The sequence below is a fragment of the Pseudonaja textilis genome, chromosome Z (genome assembly GCF_049901715.1).
Source record: "Pseudonaja textilis isolate UNSWEBS1 chromosome Z, rPseTex1.2, whole genome shotgun sequence".
NCBI lineage: Eukaryota > Metazoa > Chordata > Lepidosauria > Squamata > Elapidae > Pseudonaja > Pseudonaja textilis.
Window position 1 is genome coordinate 68096204 of NC_142008.1, and position 16580 is coordinate 68112783.

At 37.2% G+C, this 16580-nt stretch overlaps 1 protein-coding gene and 1 long non-coding RNA gene across 7 annotated transcripts in view; both read left to right on the forward strand.

Moving 5' to 3' along the window:
- LOC148124067 (uncharacterized) overlaps positions 1-16580 on the forward strand; it is a 718603-nt gene that overhangs the window by 362525 nt on the left and 339498 nt on the right. The window lies entirely within an intron of this gene.
- Positions 1-16580, forward strand: part of POU6F2 (POU class 6 homeobox 2) — a 403956-nt gene that overhangs the window by 106132 nt on the left and 281244 nt on the right. For all 6 annotated transcript variants that reach the window (XR_015740476.1, XM_026702258.2, XM_087918534.1 and 3 more), the window contains 2 exons: positions 9293-9384; positions 15440-15668. Coding sequence is in view for 5 of the 6 variants with exons in the window: in XM_026702258.2 (XP_026558043.1) it covers positions 9293-9384; positions 15440-15668 (321 nt within the window). In the remaining variant the exon portion in view is untranslated. The remainder of the gene's footprint in view (positions 1-9292; positions 9385-15439; positions 15669-16580) is intronic.

Sequence of the window (16580 nt, forward strand, 5' to 3'; positions counted from 1 at the left end):
TAGTTTTGCTTATTTTAACTGGTTTATGTAGTTGACTACAGGATTTATTTTTAGATATATGAGCTTCTTCTGGTTCAATATACTGTATTTTCATTGCTGTTTTTATATTGTTGATAATTGTAACTGCTTGTTAGTTATACCGCAAGTATATAGCCATGTAAATTCAATTAAAAATGAATTATTATTGTGGTAATTGAATTTAACAGTACTGTAGAGAAACTGCTATCTCAGAAGTGTTTAACACAGAGAATTAAGCTTCCTCAGAGGGAGATGGTAATGCTGCTTTATAGTCAGCCACTAGGGATGGATAAATCTTCCCATTTTGATTTGCTCAGCCTTTTTTCTTCTTGTCTAAATTTACTGTTTCTTATTTTCATATTATTTTGATGTTTTTAAAGGGCATTTGCACTAAAATTTAAAGCTATTATTCAGTGGTGGGATTCAAATTTTTTAACAACCAGTTCTGTGGGTACGGCTTAGTTGGTGGACATGGCTTGGTGGTCATGTGACTGGCTGGGTGTGGCCAGCTCGACATCACTCACATCAAGAGACACTTCTTGTCTGGCCTCTCGTGACTATGGGGATGCTACAATGGTTGTAAGTGTGAAAAATGATCATAAGTCACTTTTTTCAATGCCATGGTCACTAAATGAGTTGTTGTAAGTCAAGGATTACCTGTACAAAAATACAAAAAGCTTCTTTGCTTGCAAAAAGCTGCCCTAAATACCAATCATTAGATTAAAAATACCTGCAAGCCAGAGTTACAAATCAGGCAGGGTGCCAGGGCACCTTGAGGAATGAAAATATTTAAAATATTTAAAATAGTGCATAATTAAAGAAAGATTCTGCAAGAGTACATAAGATAGTATTGTAGTATTTGCATTTGAAATAGTTTATTGGAATATTTAATAAAATATTAATGTTTAATAATGATAGATTTCAATATTTAATAAAATATTAAGGAGAATGTGTAAAATGATTAATGTTTAGTTATAGTTTAATTCGTTATTGTCTTAATGTTATTATAAACTTAGTATTTTATTTTCTTATTCTAAAATAATGTACTAATCAGAATTAGAATTAGAATGGAAATTATATATTTAACTATACTATAAGTTTATTATTCTTTTATTTTAAGATCTAATATGTAGAATGTACTATGCAGAATCAAGATGGAAATTATGTATTATTTTAAGTTTTACTTTAGGGGAAGGCATCACACTTTAAAAGTGATTACAGGGGAATTTTTTTGTTAAAGAGAAGAGATAAATAGATGATTGGAAAAGAACGGATAAAAGATATAAGCATAATGATTTTGAAATAAGATGAAATAAATAAAACATAATTAAGAGAGTGAAAAGATGGGAGAAGTCATATAGAAAATATAAAATGGTTAGTAAGATATGAATGGTATATAAGGTGAGCATGAATTTGATTTAGGTCTGTTAAAAAAGATGTAACCCGGGGCTAAGCCACTTTTCAAAAGAAGTTTTATGTTTTGTGTTTTGATTAGTTATGTTTGATTGTGAATTAATAAAACCTTGGAGGAATGAAACTAAAGGGAGAGAAATTTGGAAAAGACATGTATAAAGGACAATTAAGGAGGTTTTTTTTAATGTCTTGTTTTATCTTATGTATTTTGTGTGCTTATGACTGATTGAGAATTACTAAAACTTTGATAGAAAGAAATATAATTGAAAAAAGTGAAGGGAGAAATAATGAGAAATTTGGAAAAGATATATATGTGTAAATGGAAATGTGATAATGTGGAACTATGTTTTAAAAAATAAAGCTTTATTTGCCGTGTTAAAATTTATAAGTAATTCTTAGAAAGGAGATTTTATACTTTTATATTTTATGTTTTGTTTGTCTTCAAAAATCAATAAAACTTGTTCTTAAAAAAAAAGAAGAAAATATTTAAAATGCAGTGATAACTATCAAATTCTAGAAAAAGTACAGAGAAGAGCAACCAGGATGATTAGCAGACTGGAGGCTAAAACATACAATGAACGGTTGCAGGAACTGGGCTTGGCTAGTCTAGTAAAGAGAAGGACCAGGGGAGACATGATAGAGGTCTTCCAATATTTGAGGGGCTGCCACAGGGAGGAAGGGGTCAAGCTATTTTCTAAAGCACCTGTAGGACAGACAAGGAACAATGGATGGAAACTGAACAAGGAGAGATTTAACCTGGAAATAAGGAGAAACTTTCTGACAGTGAGAACAATCAATTGCCCTTGGAAGTTGTGGGAGCACCATCACTTGAGACTCTCAAGAAGAGATTGGACTGCCATTTGTCAGAAATGGTGTAGGGTCTCCCGCTTGGGTGGGGGGTGGTGGACTAGATGACCTACAAGGTCCCTTCCAACTCTGATTATCTGTTATCTGTTATCTATTAAACAGCCAACTCTTGCTCATAAAGTGAAACCCTTTAGCAGAGAGGTCATTTAAGCTCTCCAGAAAAAGCAAACCCAGGAAAAGTAATCCTTAGATCCATTTGCACCATTTAAAAATATCAGCTGGTCTCACTCACCTCACAAGATATCCTAAGGAAATCACCCAGATTTAAGGAAAGGTCACATGTCCCCCAGAAAAGCAGTAAAAAAAAAACAGTGACAAGCTTGCATCCTGCCTCTTGGAAGTATACCCCCAAAAGGACAGTGCCAGATAGTATTAAAGCAGTGAAGGAAGACCCCCTCCCCAAATAGAAAAAGAAACCATGAGGCAAAAAATAATAATCAAACACAATACAAATAATTAAATCACAACAGTAGCTGTTGCTTGTTGAAGCTGAATAGGGAAAATTATCCCATCAAACATAGGGTTAAACTTCACCAAGCACAGAATTAAGCTTCACCAAAAACCAGTTTTAGACCAAAACTCAGAAAGGGTATGTAAACTCATGTTTGAATGTCAATCTTTCTAGCTAGCCAAGAAGCGTTGCTGAATGTCACTCATCTTGGTTCCTTGTCAAAAGCTTCTTTCCGGCAGCTCTGCTTCACTGTTCAATTATTTCTTCAAAGTGCTAACTCCAACAGGGGAGTATTTCCTCCCAACAGCAGTGTAAAAAGCTTAAAAGAACCCTTCCCCTTTAAGAAAGTCAAGCTGTCAGTTTTCCAAAGTGAAATAGCTATACATATATCAATTTCGGGCTCCACACAAGCAAAGTACCAACAAAGGAGGAAAAAAAAACTCCAGAGAAGCTCCGGAGTCAGAAAGTCCAGTCCTGCCAAGAATGTAATAAGGGTTAATGGAGAGGCAGTTTCTGTAAGCAACTTCCTTACAGGATTAGGCCAGTAAAGTGGGAGAAAAAACCAAAAAGAGATTTCTTCTAATAATTGGTTCTCCAAACTGCTTAGAAAGTTAACAACTGGTTCTAGTGAATAGGTGCGAACCGGTAGAATCCAACCCCTGGTATTATTGTACACCTTAAATTTAATATATGCATTATCACACAAAGAATAATAATTTGTTTGTCCAGTGACTCAAAAAGCCAATATTAATTTCTCTCCCATTATGAGAAACTATCATAATAAATAAGAAGGCAGTCTAGAGGAAATGGAGATTAATTTGTTTAACTTTTCCCATTGGTCAGGCGAAATCAGATTATTGACCTTGGAGTTACTATTAGCTTTAAATAGAAGATGCAGTTTTATAATTCTACCAGTACAAAGTTCCTGCTAGAAACACTTGGAACTTTGTTTGGTTGGGTGAAAATGGGATTTTTGGGTGTCTGCAGTAAGGAAAGAATTAATATTCAGGGTTTCATGTGCTAATCCTGAATCCCCCTATTTAAGATCACCTTAAATAGAGTTTGCCTAGCTTTATATCTAGTGCCAGGGATCACAGAAGCTCCTACCATATCAGGATGCATGGTTGCTATGCATCCTATTGAAAATCAGTAAAGAGAAACACTGCATTCTGTTTTGATAGTTAATGGCCTGGCCAGGATTAACAGATAATTCTGTGGGATCCTATGGGAAGCTGCCATCTGGTGTCTCATAGTCACTAATTTTTTGTGCTTAGAACAACTTATATAACTGCATGCCCAGCTAGATGGCAGCACCTAACTGATCATAAAAGGTTAAGCACAGGTGGACCTACATTTTAGACTTAAAGATATCCATAAAGATATTGAATGTTTAAAATACTTAATCCTAATGAAGTAGAAATGCATTAGTAAGGCTATCAAATATTTGCTGTTTGTTCCTATTCTATACAATTTTGTTCAATGAAGGAAATGAAACAACAAGGTTTTTGCTTAATTTATAGACTACTAAAATTCATTTTTATGACCTTTAAGTGGGTGAAATGTTACATTATAGGGACAATTTTTGAACCAATTTACCTGAAATGGGCTGATATACAGACTGCATCCAAAAGCCAGCACCCCTGACCCATGTACCTTCCTTAATACATGCAACACCTCTTCGGCATACTCATACATCTTTCCTAACCTGCCACCCTACATGCCATCTCTGACCTGTACTTCTGATTCATCCCCAGATGCCCTTCCCAATTCATGCCCACTCCTCCCACAAGCCATCTCCAATCAGCGCAACCATAGATTACAGGAGAACTCATATTGTATATCTAATGTGTTTTATTACTAGGAAGGTAAATGGATATGACTTGACTTTGGCACAGACTCTTTTCTTCAATGAAATTAACGTAACTTTTACTTGCTTGTTAAGATTCTGGAAAAATTTCTTATTATGAGGAAAACTTTCCTGTAAATGGTTGTATAAATCAGAGGTCACCAACCAGTGGTCTGCGGACCATTGGTGGTCTGTGAAATTTTTTTGGTGATCTGCACTGCACCCAAGTGGAGGAGCTGTCCAGGATGAGCCAGTCCTGTGTCTAGAGCTCTGGAATATGGGACCGGCAGACAGCTGGTGGGGCTGAAAATCTCCACAGTAGAGGGAGGTACGTGCAACTTTTCAGATGGTGAATGTGGAAGGAGTAGCACAGCCCTCACCAACCAGAACGAGGTAATGGTGCTGTTGCAGCAAATGGCGGTAGTGGTGCAGGTGGGCTGAAGCAACAGATGTCAGCAACCCGGGGTTCTTTCTTCCCCCTGCTGTGGCTTCCTGTTGGCTGAACCCACCACTGGCTGGCTCTGCTCCTCCTCTCCCAGTCACTCCTTGCCTGGCCTGAGAAGGGAAGGGCAGGGGATGGAGACTTGCTCCATTTTCCAGAGTGGGAGCGAAGCTTCATCTTGTGGGCTTTCCTTCTTGGTTGCTCAGGGAGACGTGAAACTTCCTCTCAGTCCTGCTCTTGCAGTGCAATTAAATTTAGTGTGCTTCACAATGGAGGAGACAGTGTTCCTTCTCCTCCTGGAACCCATTATGACACGGAGCATCATCTGCAGCTGGATCAGGCGAGTGTCTTGGGGTAGAGAGCAGGTCATGCATCACCCCGAGCAACCAAGTGCATTAACTAAGTACCTTAGCACCAACTAAGGCTGAAGAAGCACCTCAAGACCCAGAGAGTGCTGGAAAATCAGAAAGAGAGAGGGGAGAGGGGGGGAGGGAGAGAAAGATGAGAGGGAGAGGGAGAGAAAGAGAAACAGACACACAGAAAGATGAGACAGATACAGAGAGAAAGGGAGAGATGAGAGAGAGGGAATGAGATAGTGAGACATATGAGAGAGAGAGAGAGATGAGAGACAAAGAGAGACAGACAAAGAGAGAGGAAGAGAGAGATGAGAGAGAGAGAGATGAGAGACAAAGAGAGACAGACAAAGAGAGAGGAGGATGGATGAGAGAGAGATGAGAGAGAGAGAAAAAAGAGAGAGACAGAGAAAGAGAGATGAGAGACAAAGTAAAAGATACAGAGAAATGAGAGAGAGAATGAGAGAGATGAGAGAGAGAGAAAGAGAGATGGGAGAGAGAGAGAAAGTGACAGAGACAGACAAAGAGAAGGGGAGAGAAATGAGAGAAAGATGAGAGAGAGATACAGAGATAGAAAGAGAGAGAGATGAGAGGAAGAGAGATGACAGATATGGGAGAGAGATGTGAGAGAGAAATGAGAGCGATGAGAGAGAGGGATGAGAGATATGAAAGAGATGAGAGAGGGGGGAGAGAAATGAGAGAAAGAGAGAGAGAGATGAAGATATGAGAGAGAGATGAAAGAGAGAGACAGAGATTAGAGAGGGACAAAGTAAAAAATATTTTGAGGATCTTAACAAAATAATAGTGAAATATATTTGGCAAGGGGAAAAGGCAAGAATTAACTTTAAAATGTTGCAGGATGCAAGAACTAGATAAAATTTTGGATTACCAAATTGGGCATTATACTATCAGGCCACAATGTTAACTTGGATGAAGGAATGGATTGTACTGAGGAATACAAGATTATTGACTTTGGAGGGGCACGATTTGCAACTGGGTTGGTATGCTTTCTTATAGTATGGGAAAAATAAGATAAATGGTTACTTTCAAAGACATTATATAAGGAATGTTTTATTGTTAATATGGGAGAAAATTAGAGAACAGCATTATCTGAAGATATCAGTTTGGCTTTTGATAATGGAAATGCTCATTCATCCAAATATTATTAATATAGGAAACATCGTTAGATATAAAGATATTTTGAATGAAAAGGGTGAGCTCAAACCTAAACAAGAATTGAATGAGCAAGGGATTGATACAATTTGGTATCCATATGTGCAAATACAGTCTAGATATGAAAAAGTTGCTAAATTATATGGTTTTCCTAAAGAATTGACAGAATTGGATAAAATACTAACAGGAACAGAAGAAAGATTGATAAAGAAACTGTATACCGTTAGGTATACTGGAAGAAGAACAAGTGAAGGAGACAATGTTAGCATGGGCAAAAAAAATGGCTATTTACAATAGAACTTGATAAATGGCAGAAACTGTGGGATAAAAACTATAAATTAACAATGTCAACTGTATTATAAAGAAAACTTGTACAGGATGATTTATAGATGGCATTTTGCACTGGCAAGATTGGCAAAGATGTTTAAAGATAAATCAGCTAAATGTTGGAAATGCCACCAGGTACCATATTATCATATATGGTGGGCATGTGTAGAAGCTAAAAAATGTTGGACAAAATACATATATGGTTGGAAAAGATGATATAACAACATATTGATTTAAAATCTGAAATACTTTTGTTAGGAATTTTACCTGAAATTTATAGTAAAGGTATATGGGTATTATATATATATATACTCTGAATATATTTACTCGGAAAACCCGAATAACCAAAGATCCACATACAAATACCTGCGATAACCTCAGAATATATATATGTGTGTGTGTGTGTGTGTGTGTGTGTGTGTGTATGTCTAGGTGTGTTCAGGTCTTTTTTCATGTAAGATTAAGAGTATCTTGGCCAAGATACTCTTAATCTTACATGGAAAAGACCTGAACACACCTAGACCCCTACATACTTGTACCCGTGAAAATCTATGAAAACAAATATGTATGATGGTATTCAGCTTTGTTTGGGTATTTTCTCACATTATTATAGTTGTGCTTTTGAAGAAAGAAGCCTGATGATGGCAGATGAGATTCTGCCGAAACGTTGCTACAACTTTAAAAGCATAACTATAATGACGTGGGAAAATACTCGAACAAAGCTGAATACCATACATGGGTGCACTCCAAAACTTAAGAAAACAAATATATATATATATATATATATTTGTTTTCTTAAGTTTATAAATATATATATGAAAAGACCTGAACACGCCAAGACCTGCATATATATATATATATATATATATATATATATATATATATATATATATATATATACATACACACACACACACACACACACACACACACACACACACACACACATATATATATATATATATATATATATATATATATATATATATATATATGTATGTCTTGGCGTGTTCAGGTCTTTTCCCATGTAAGATTGAGAACATCTTGGCACTCGCCATCTTCAGGCTGGTGCTTTCGGCTTCTTGCACAAGACCTGCCTACCTGTACCTGTACCTGTGAAAATCTACGAAAACATATATATATATGAACAAAATTGGAAAAGTGAAGAGATTCCTACTGATAAGAGCATGATCAGGAAAACATTAGCATATGCAGAAATGAATAAGTTAACACTTGAAATTAAAGAGATGGAAGAAACTGAATATTATATGATATGGGAATTATTTTATCAATGGCTAGAGAATAAATGAAAAATTAGAAACAAAAGAAGATTAGTGAAATATAGAAAATATGTTAATAGAATTAAATATATTAAGATGAGGATTTTTATAATAATTAGATGTATTATGTATATCAGTATTAAGTTACGAGTAGAGAATTAATACTAATGTAATGAATAAGGCTGTAAATTTTAATTATTATTGAACAAGATATTTGTACCCAGACAGCACATTGTTTAATGGAAGATGGATTGTTTGTATTAAAAATAAAGTAAACAATTATGCAAAAAGAGAGAGAGAGAAAGAGAGAGATACACACACAGAGAGATGAGGTGTGTGTGTGTGTGTGTGTGTGAGAGAGAGAGAGAGAGAGAGAGAAGGAGAGGGAGGGGGAGGGAGGGAGTGGGAGAGAGAGAGAGAGAGAGAGAGAGAGAGAGGAGATCCGGATGTTTTATTTTCTGTAAGAAACAGGTCCAAATGCTCTTTGAGCGTTTAAGGTTGCAGAAACAGGCTAAGTGCCTGAAGGACCCTATCCTGTCACTGGGAGTCCAGGCGCTTCAACGAGCAGTGCTCTGGATTCATATTAGTCCACAGGATTTAAAATTATTACTTTAGTGGTCCCTGAGGTCTGAAAGGTTAGTGACCCCTGGTATAAACCACTGTAAGTGGTTGTACAAGCCACATTAATAGTGATGACATTAGCTGCATTTTCACTGTTTTCAGATTTCTCTATTAGTCTAAAGCAGTGGTTCCCAACCTTTTTTTTACCCCGCACCCCTAAAGAGATTTCACTTGAACCTCACACCCGCTGGAATAAAAATGCCAACATATAGCCAATATCCTATTATTTACCTGGATTTTTCTCGCACCCCCTGGAATATCGTCTCGCACCCCCAGGGGGTGCGAGCACCCCAGGTTGGGAACCCCTGGTCTAAAGGATGGTCCTGGACAGAATGAATGTTGGATCATTTATGCATCTGATAAGTGAATTGAGCACATGAGTTATTGATAAACTGCTTTGACATATCATTTGTAGTATGATGCTATGTGACATCAGAGTAAAATGTAATATGCTGATCCTCAAGCTAGAAATTAAGATATAATTTTTTATTTGAATTCCAGGAGCCAGAGGAAATACAGTGTTGTGTGATACAAATATTTCTGACCAGCACCAATCCAGTAAATCCCATACATCATACCCTGTTGGGTCCCAGGTAAGTTTCTCTCATGGAATCTAAGCTTTTCTGAAAGCAGATTTCATACCAACAGAGTGTGTGTGTGTGTGTGTGTGTGTGTGTGTGTGTGTGTCCATAGTTTTTCTCATGGAATCTAAGCTTTTCTGAAAGCAGATTTCATACCAACAAAGTGTGTGTGTGTGTATGTGTGTGTGTATATGCCTCTGGGTATAATTCAGTTTGATACAAGTAGCAATAATAATATTAATAATATTTATTACATCAATCAAACTTATGTAATCATAGTATTAATATACATGTTTGTTTTAAAATAGTTATTCAATATTTCAATGTTTAAGCATAGATAGTAATACTTTCCATCTAGTTATTGCTTGTATTCTATTATATAAAAATTATATATGCTAATATTCTCCCTATTTCTAATTTCTACCTCTATTCTAGCTTATAGTCAGGCCATCATTTCTAATCCTAGTGTTAATACATATGTTTATATTAAGACATAGTCCTTCAAGATTTGCTTATACAATGTTTCAATATACCATTCTAGTGCCAATCATCATATTATTTAAATGTATATAATAATACCATCTTTTTCAATCTTTCCATCTAACTATTATTTTATATAAAAGTCTATTCTAGTTTTTAATAAGGCTCTCATTATATTTAAAAACAAACAAACATTTCCTTTCTATCCATCATTTCTTGTTCATTCTAATACTTCAATTCTTATTCATTTTTTTTAGCTTGCCTCCCATACTCCTCTCTTGGATCTTTGTCTCTATCAACATCTGTGTCATGGCCATTCAGTCTGAATATTTCTCCCATCTCTATCCTCCTAAGCTGCCAGATGTCCAAAATGTCCACCCAACCCTCTATCTCTCTTCCAAAAGTATCTTCCATCTTATCCGATTCCATTTTAAAATCTCTTAAAGTACTTTTCCCTTGGTTTATTTCATCAGTCATTATTATCTTTATCATCTTCTCCTTCTCATTTTCTTGCTTTATTTGCTGATTTATCTGTTCTATCTTTCCCTCCATTCTTTCTGTTGTCTCCTCTCTTTCCTGGATTTTTTGATCTTCAGTCATTATCAATTGTAGGATATTTTATATTTTCCCATTTATGCCTTGCAATAGGTTCTTCATCTCTCTGTGATTCTTCATAGTATCCTTAATGTTTTAAAACATCAACAACATTTCTTTTGAAATCTCACTTATTTCCCCCAGTGGAGCATCTTGCCCTATTTTAGTAAGTCTTACTCAATAGTCTTACTCAATAGTCCAAAAACAATATATTCAAGTCTAATGTTGCTCCTCAGAAAGTTTAATAATCATAGTTTACATCTCAAAATTATTAATCAGTTCCATCAAGTTCCAGGCAGCTTTCCTAAAATCAAAACTCACTTTACTTTACTTAAAACTCTTCTTTTTATTCTCATAATAGAGTCTCCAGTAATCATACAATAGATAGTTATAGAACAGTAAGTATCACCACATTCCTCCAGATGAATGTTGTTTATTTTTCTTATCAAAAATTTTCCCAGGATTGTAGGGGTATGGTGTATTTTCCATTCACCAGTCGATGGCACCCTCAGCTTAGGTTTCAGCATTGTTTCAAGTCTGACAAATTGGTTAATCCAATTTTAATGCAATATCTGAAGCAAAATTACCTATTCAAGTGATAGTTCCAGCATTTTATAATGCCTTTCCAAAACAATGCCTATCCAGTTTGAAAGTCCAATTTTTAATGTTTTAAAAAGTCTTTAGCTTTTTTCCCCTTAGTTCCTTTCTTTTAGGTCTAGGATTTTTCTCTCTATGATAAACCCACTTTAACAACAGTTCTAAGAGTTCCTTTTCCTGGATTTTCTCCCCCCCGCTTTTAAAGTTAGGTCTAAATAAAAAAGGAATCCTCTCCCCCAGCTCCAGTCACTGTTCATCTGCACCACTCCTGCACATTTCTTCATTGCCACAGCTGTCCCAACTTCATGGCAGCCATAATGGCTGCCTCTTCTCCTCATCGTGATGAGAGGGAAGAAGCCCTGAGTTGAGTGGAAGAGTTGCTGCTCTCCAGGACCTGTAGAGTGCCCCACTTTACTTTGCCACAGCTACAGGGTGGCTTTATCTCCTTTTAGCTGTCCAAAGGGGAGAACTCAGCATGGGAGCACAGAGACCCTCTCCTCCTGTCCGATCTTGCCACAACCTCAGCTGGAAGTCTTGGGTTGAACTTTTAATTTCTTTACTTTAACAGTTATCCACAGAGTTTGTTTAAATTCACAACAAATTTATGACCAAACTCTAATGTTTAGCAAAATTATGAAGGTTATATAAGAGAATACCATGAGATAAAAGTAAAAAGCTGACAGATATTTTGAACTGCAGTCTTTAGTCAAAAACTTAATCTTAATTTAGTGTATTTCATTTGAACAATTTTAGTTATTTTCATGAACATTAAGCATTATAGTTAGGCAAAATGTTTCAGAATTTCTATTTGAACATGAAAGAAAATGAAGAATATTAATTATCAGACACTCATACATGGAGAACATTATATATAAGTGATGATGAATTGTAGATCAGTTATAATATGTATATCAGGGGTGTCAAACTCAAGGCCCATGGCCCACATCTGGCCCACAATACTGTTAGATCTGGCCCATGGGGCTGCCCTGGAAACAGTGAAGGACCAGCCCGCAGCACCTGGCCCGGCTCAGGCCAGCCAGGCACCGATCTACAATCTATCCTTTGCAGTGGTGCTTGAGGGAACCGAGGCAGGGGTCATCTACCTCCTTCCCAAAAAGGAATCCCTGCTTGCCCCTGCAACATGAGTGATGGGGAGTCCAGCACATATTGTGTCTGCCTTGTTTGGAGCCCCCCAAAAAGTTAGGGTATTTATAATGCCTTGGTAAAACAACACTTAGAATATTGAATCTTGTTAAGGTCATCATGATATAAAAAGATGTTGATCTTCCAATATTTGAGGGGTTGCTCCAAAGAAGAAGGGGGTCAACCAATTCTCTAAAGCACCTGAAGTCAGGACAAAAGCAATGTATGGCAATTAATCAAGGAGAGAATCAACCTAGAACAAAGGAGAAATTTCCTGACAGTTGGAAGGAAGGAAGGAAGGAAGGAAGGAAGGAAGGAAGGAAGGAAGGAAGGAAGGAAGGAAGGAAGGAAGGAAGGAAGTTCTGCATCAATCCTGGATCCATTGAGACTTGGGCTCAAAGGAGAAAGCAATTTTATATTCTGTTATGCCACAGACCAGACTTTGTTGGCAACCCAAGTTAACATTGGTATTCTTGAATTGTGAGCTCTTAGGAAAGTATCACTTCACTGTGTGTTGCAAACAGCCATTTTCAGTAGGGAAAACAGGATAAAGCAGTAGGGAAAGGAGGTAAGCACAGCTAGGTAGCCCCTTAGGGAAGGCTGGGCTGGGCTTGGTATTTGCCCTCCACTGCCCAGGGCTCTGGGCAGCCTGCGCTGTCATACGAGGGTCCTCCACATGGCCTGAGAGGAATGGCAAGACTCCTTTGGTGGACAAGGATTTGGTGCTCTTCTTGGTCTCACCTTCCTCTGCTGGAGACAATGGATCCTCCCAGCCCTACCTGTGCCACCACAGGAGGCCCCAGTCCCCAGCAACTTTGAGCTGGCCATACCCACCCCCTGAGGTCAACCACAACCCTGATGAAATTGAGTTTGATATCCCTGATCTATACTATACATGGAAAAAATTCCATATTCAATTACTGACACTTTCTATTATCCTTTTTTAAATCAATGAAATAGTCATGGATTTTTTGTACTGATCAGTTAAATCTTTCAGTGTAGAAATAATCATTGGTTGGGCCCCCAACTTGATTTTTAAAGAAATAATTAGATATTGTATGTCGCCTAGTTTTATCTCAAGAAAAAAAGGGTGACAAACATTGTTCAGGAAATATTGGGAGTACTGTGGTCAGTACTGTTTGAGTTAATATAATCATAATATAATATAAAGAAGATGGTAAGATTTCAGAAAACAACAATAAAGCAGTATCTTGAATTTAGAAAATACGTTATCTGCTGTAAATTTAAAGGAGCTGAAATTATTCATCTCAAAGAAAAGATGAGTGTAGCTTTTAAAGCTGAAATAGAAATTGGTTTTATCTGTTTAATTCAGGTTATTAGTTTCTTTCCTCTGCTGGCAATCAGGGGAAAGTGTTTGCTTTAGTGTTTCCAAACAGGAGTTATTGATGTTTTTCCTGTGATACAAACATTGCAATTAACATTTGCGCTTAATTAACCATCATGCTCAAAAAAGCAATATATTTTATGCTGTGTCATTCAGATGAAAGATTTTAAAAATACTGAAATGAAATAATGTATAAAAATAAAATAAATGTAGAAAAACTAAGCATGTATGGAAAGTAGCTGTTAATTTTTGATGTGAAGGCATAGCTATGCTACACCCAACTGAAAAAGATTCTCCAGCAATTACATTCCCAGGCTTTAGCACCAGTATTGGTCTATGAATGAGGCAGAATTTTACAGATTAACTTTTGCTTTGTTTTTTCTGAATAAATGAATAAATATGGCAGTATTTCATTTTTCCTAGTTGGTTTGGTATTTTTCCTAGGTAGTTTGGTAATGTAATCAAAAGGACAGTTGCCAGTTATTTAATGCATTGTAGCTGTAAGCTTAACAATAGTTGCATTAGCACTTACAAGGTATTCCTCAACTTACAATAGTTCATTTAGTGACCATTTGAAGTTACAACAGCACTGACTTCTGTGCGTTTTTCATACCCTTAGAGCATGCTCATAGTCACTTGATCAACATTCAGATGCCTGGCAACTGACTCATATGGTTGCAGTGTCCTGGGGTCATGTGGTCACTTTTTATGACTTTCTGACAAGCAAAGGCAATGGGGAAGCCAGAATCACTTAACAACTGCTACTAATTTAACAACTGCAGTGATTCACTGAACAATGGTGGTAAGAAAGGTTGTAATATGGGGCAAAATACACTTAACACCTATCTTGTTTAGCTACAGAAATGTAAGTTGAGAACTAATTGTATTAACAGAGGATTATATTTTTCATCTTTCACGTGGGTTTCTTGAGAGGTAGAGAATTGAAAAAGCACTCCAGAAAGTGAAGAATGTGTTTAAAAGTTTCCATTTTTTGCACTTAATTCTGTCTCTAAAAAGACAGTTTCTCTTTAAATACTTTGATACAATTATTGTCCTTGCATCTAGCTAGCCCCAACATAACTACATACAAATATACATTGTATGGATAAATCTGATTGCTTGAAGGAATAATGGGTGCTCCTATAAACATTGCTGAATTTATTAGCAATTGCAATATCACTTATATACCACTTCACAGTGCTTTACAGCTCTCTCTAGGTAGTTTACAGAGTTATCATTTCTTCCAACAATCTGGTTCTTGTGTTACCAATCTTGGAAGGATGGAAGGCTGAGTCAAACTTGAGCTGATTAGAATCGAATTCCTGACTGTGAACAGAATTAGCCTGTAATACTGCATTCTAACCACTGTGCTGCCCTTGTTCCAACTAAGGTTGCAATATAATTAAATAATAATTTATATCTTTATACATTTTAAAACTTTTAAATTAATTATGTTTTATCAGTTACATTTACACCAAGTTGAAAAAGCATATTTAATTATTTTAAGAAAATGAATAGAATGTAACATTTTAAAATGCCTCTTTCCATTTGTATTTCAGTATATATATATATATATATATATTGGCAAAGGAAAATGGTCTTTATTGTAGGCCCCAGAACCTTTGCTTAAGCCCTCTTCTCAATGAGGCTGGAACAATGTATTTCAGCATTCTTAATAACCAGCCTTGTTCATTAGGGACAATTTCTGAAACAGTTACACTTTTAGAAATATCGATTAGTTTAATGTTATGTCCCATCTTTGGACATGGTATTTTAAATGAGCCAGATACATTTATAAGATCAGACGCATTGAAAGAATTTGTGGCTCCACAGTGAAATAATTGCTTTCCACTTGCTATATATCTATTTTGTTATATGATAACCTATTATCACTATGTTTTGTTGCAGCCATTGTTGACAGCTCAGCAGTTAGCCTCAGTTGTAGCTGGAGTGATGCCAGGTGCCCCTCCAGCACTGAATCAACCTATTCTGATTCCCTTCAACATGGCTGGACAATTGGGTGGACAGCAAGGTCTTGTCCTGACTTTGCCTACTGCTAACCTCACCAACATCCAAGGGCTTGTAGCAGCAGCTGCAGCAGGAGGCATCATGACATTGCCACTGCAAAATCTGCAAGGTAAAAAATTATTGGATCTTCATCATATTGATTTGTTACCATGTAAACATCTGTAAATGCAAAACCATATCTTGAAAAGTTACATTCCTTGATGCAGATATACACTGCTCAAAAAAAAATAAAGGGAACACAAAAATAAGACATCCTAGATCTGAATGAATGAAATATTCAAATCAAAATGAGGCTCAGTAGTGTGTGTGGCCTCCACGTGCCTGTATGACCTCCCTACAATGCCTGGGCATGCTCCTGATGAGGTGGTGGATGGTCTCCCCCCAACTCCTGGACAGTCTGTGGTGCAACGTGGCGTTGGTGGATGGAGTGAGACATGATGTCCCAGATGTGCTCAATTGGATTCAGGTCTGGGGAACGGGGGGCCAGTCCATAGCATCAATGCCTTAGTCTTGCAGGAACTGCTGACACACTCCAGCCACATGAGGTCTAGCATTGTCTTGCATTAGGAGGAACCCAGGGCCAACCGCACCAGCATATGGTCTCACAAGGGCTCTGAGGATCTCATCTCGGTACCTAATGGCAGTCATGCTACCTCTGGCGAGTACATGGAGGGCTGTGTGGCCCCCTAAAGAAATGCCACCCCCCACCATTACTGACCCACTGCCAAACCAGTCATGCTGGAGGATGTTGCAGGCAGCAGAACATTCTCCACAGCGTCTCCAGACCCTGTCACGTCTGTCACATGTGCTCAGTGTGAACCTGCTTTCACCTGTGAAGAGCACAGGGCACCAGTGGTGAATTTGCCAATCTTGGTGTTCTCTGGCAAATGCCAAACGTCCTGCATGGTGTTGGGCTGTAAGTACAACCCCCACTTGTGGATGTCAGGCCCTCATATCACCCTCATGGAGTCTGTTTCTGACCGTTTGAGCAGCCACATGCACATTTGTGGCCCACTGGAGG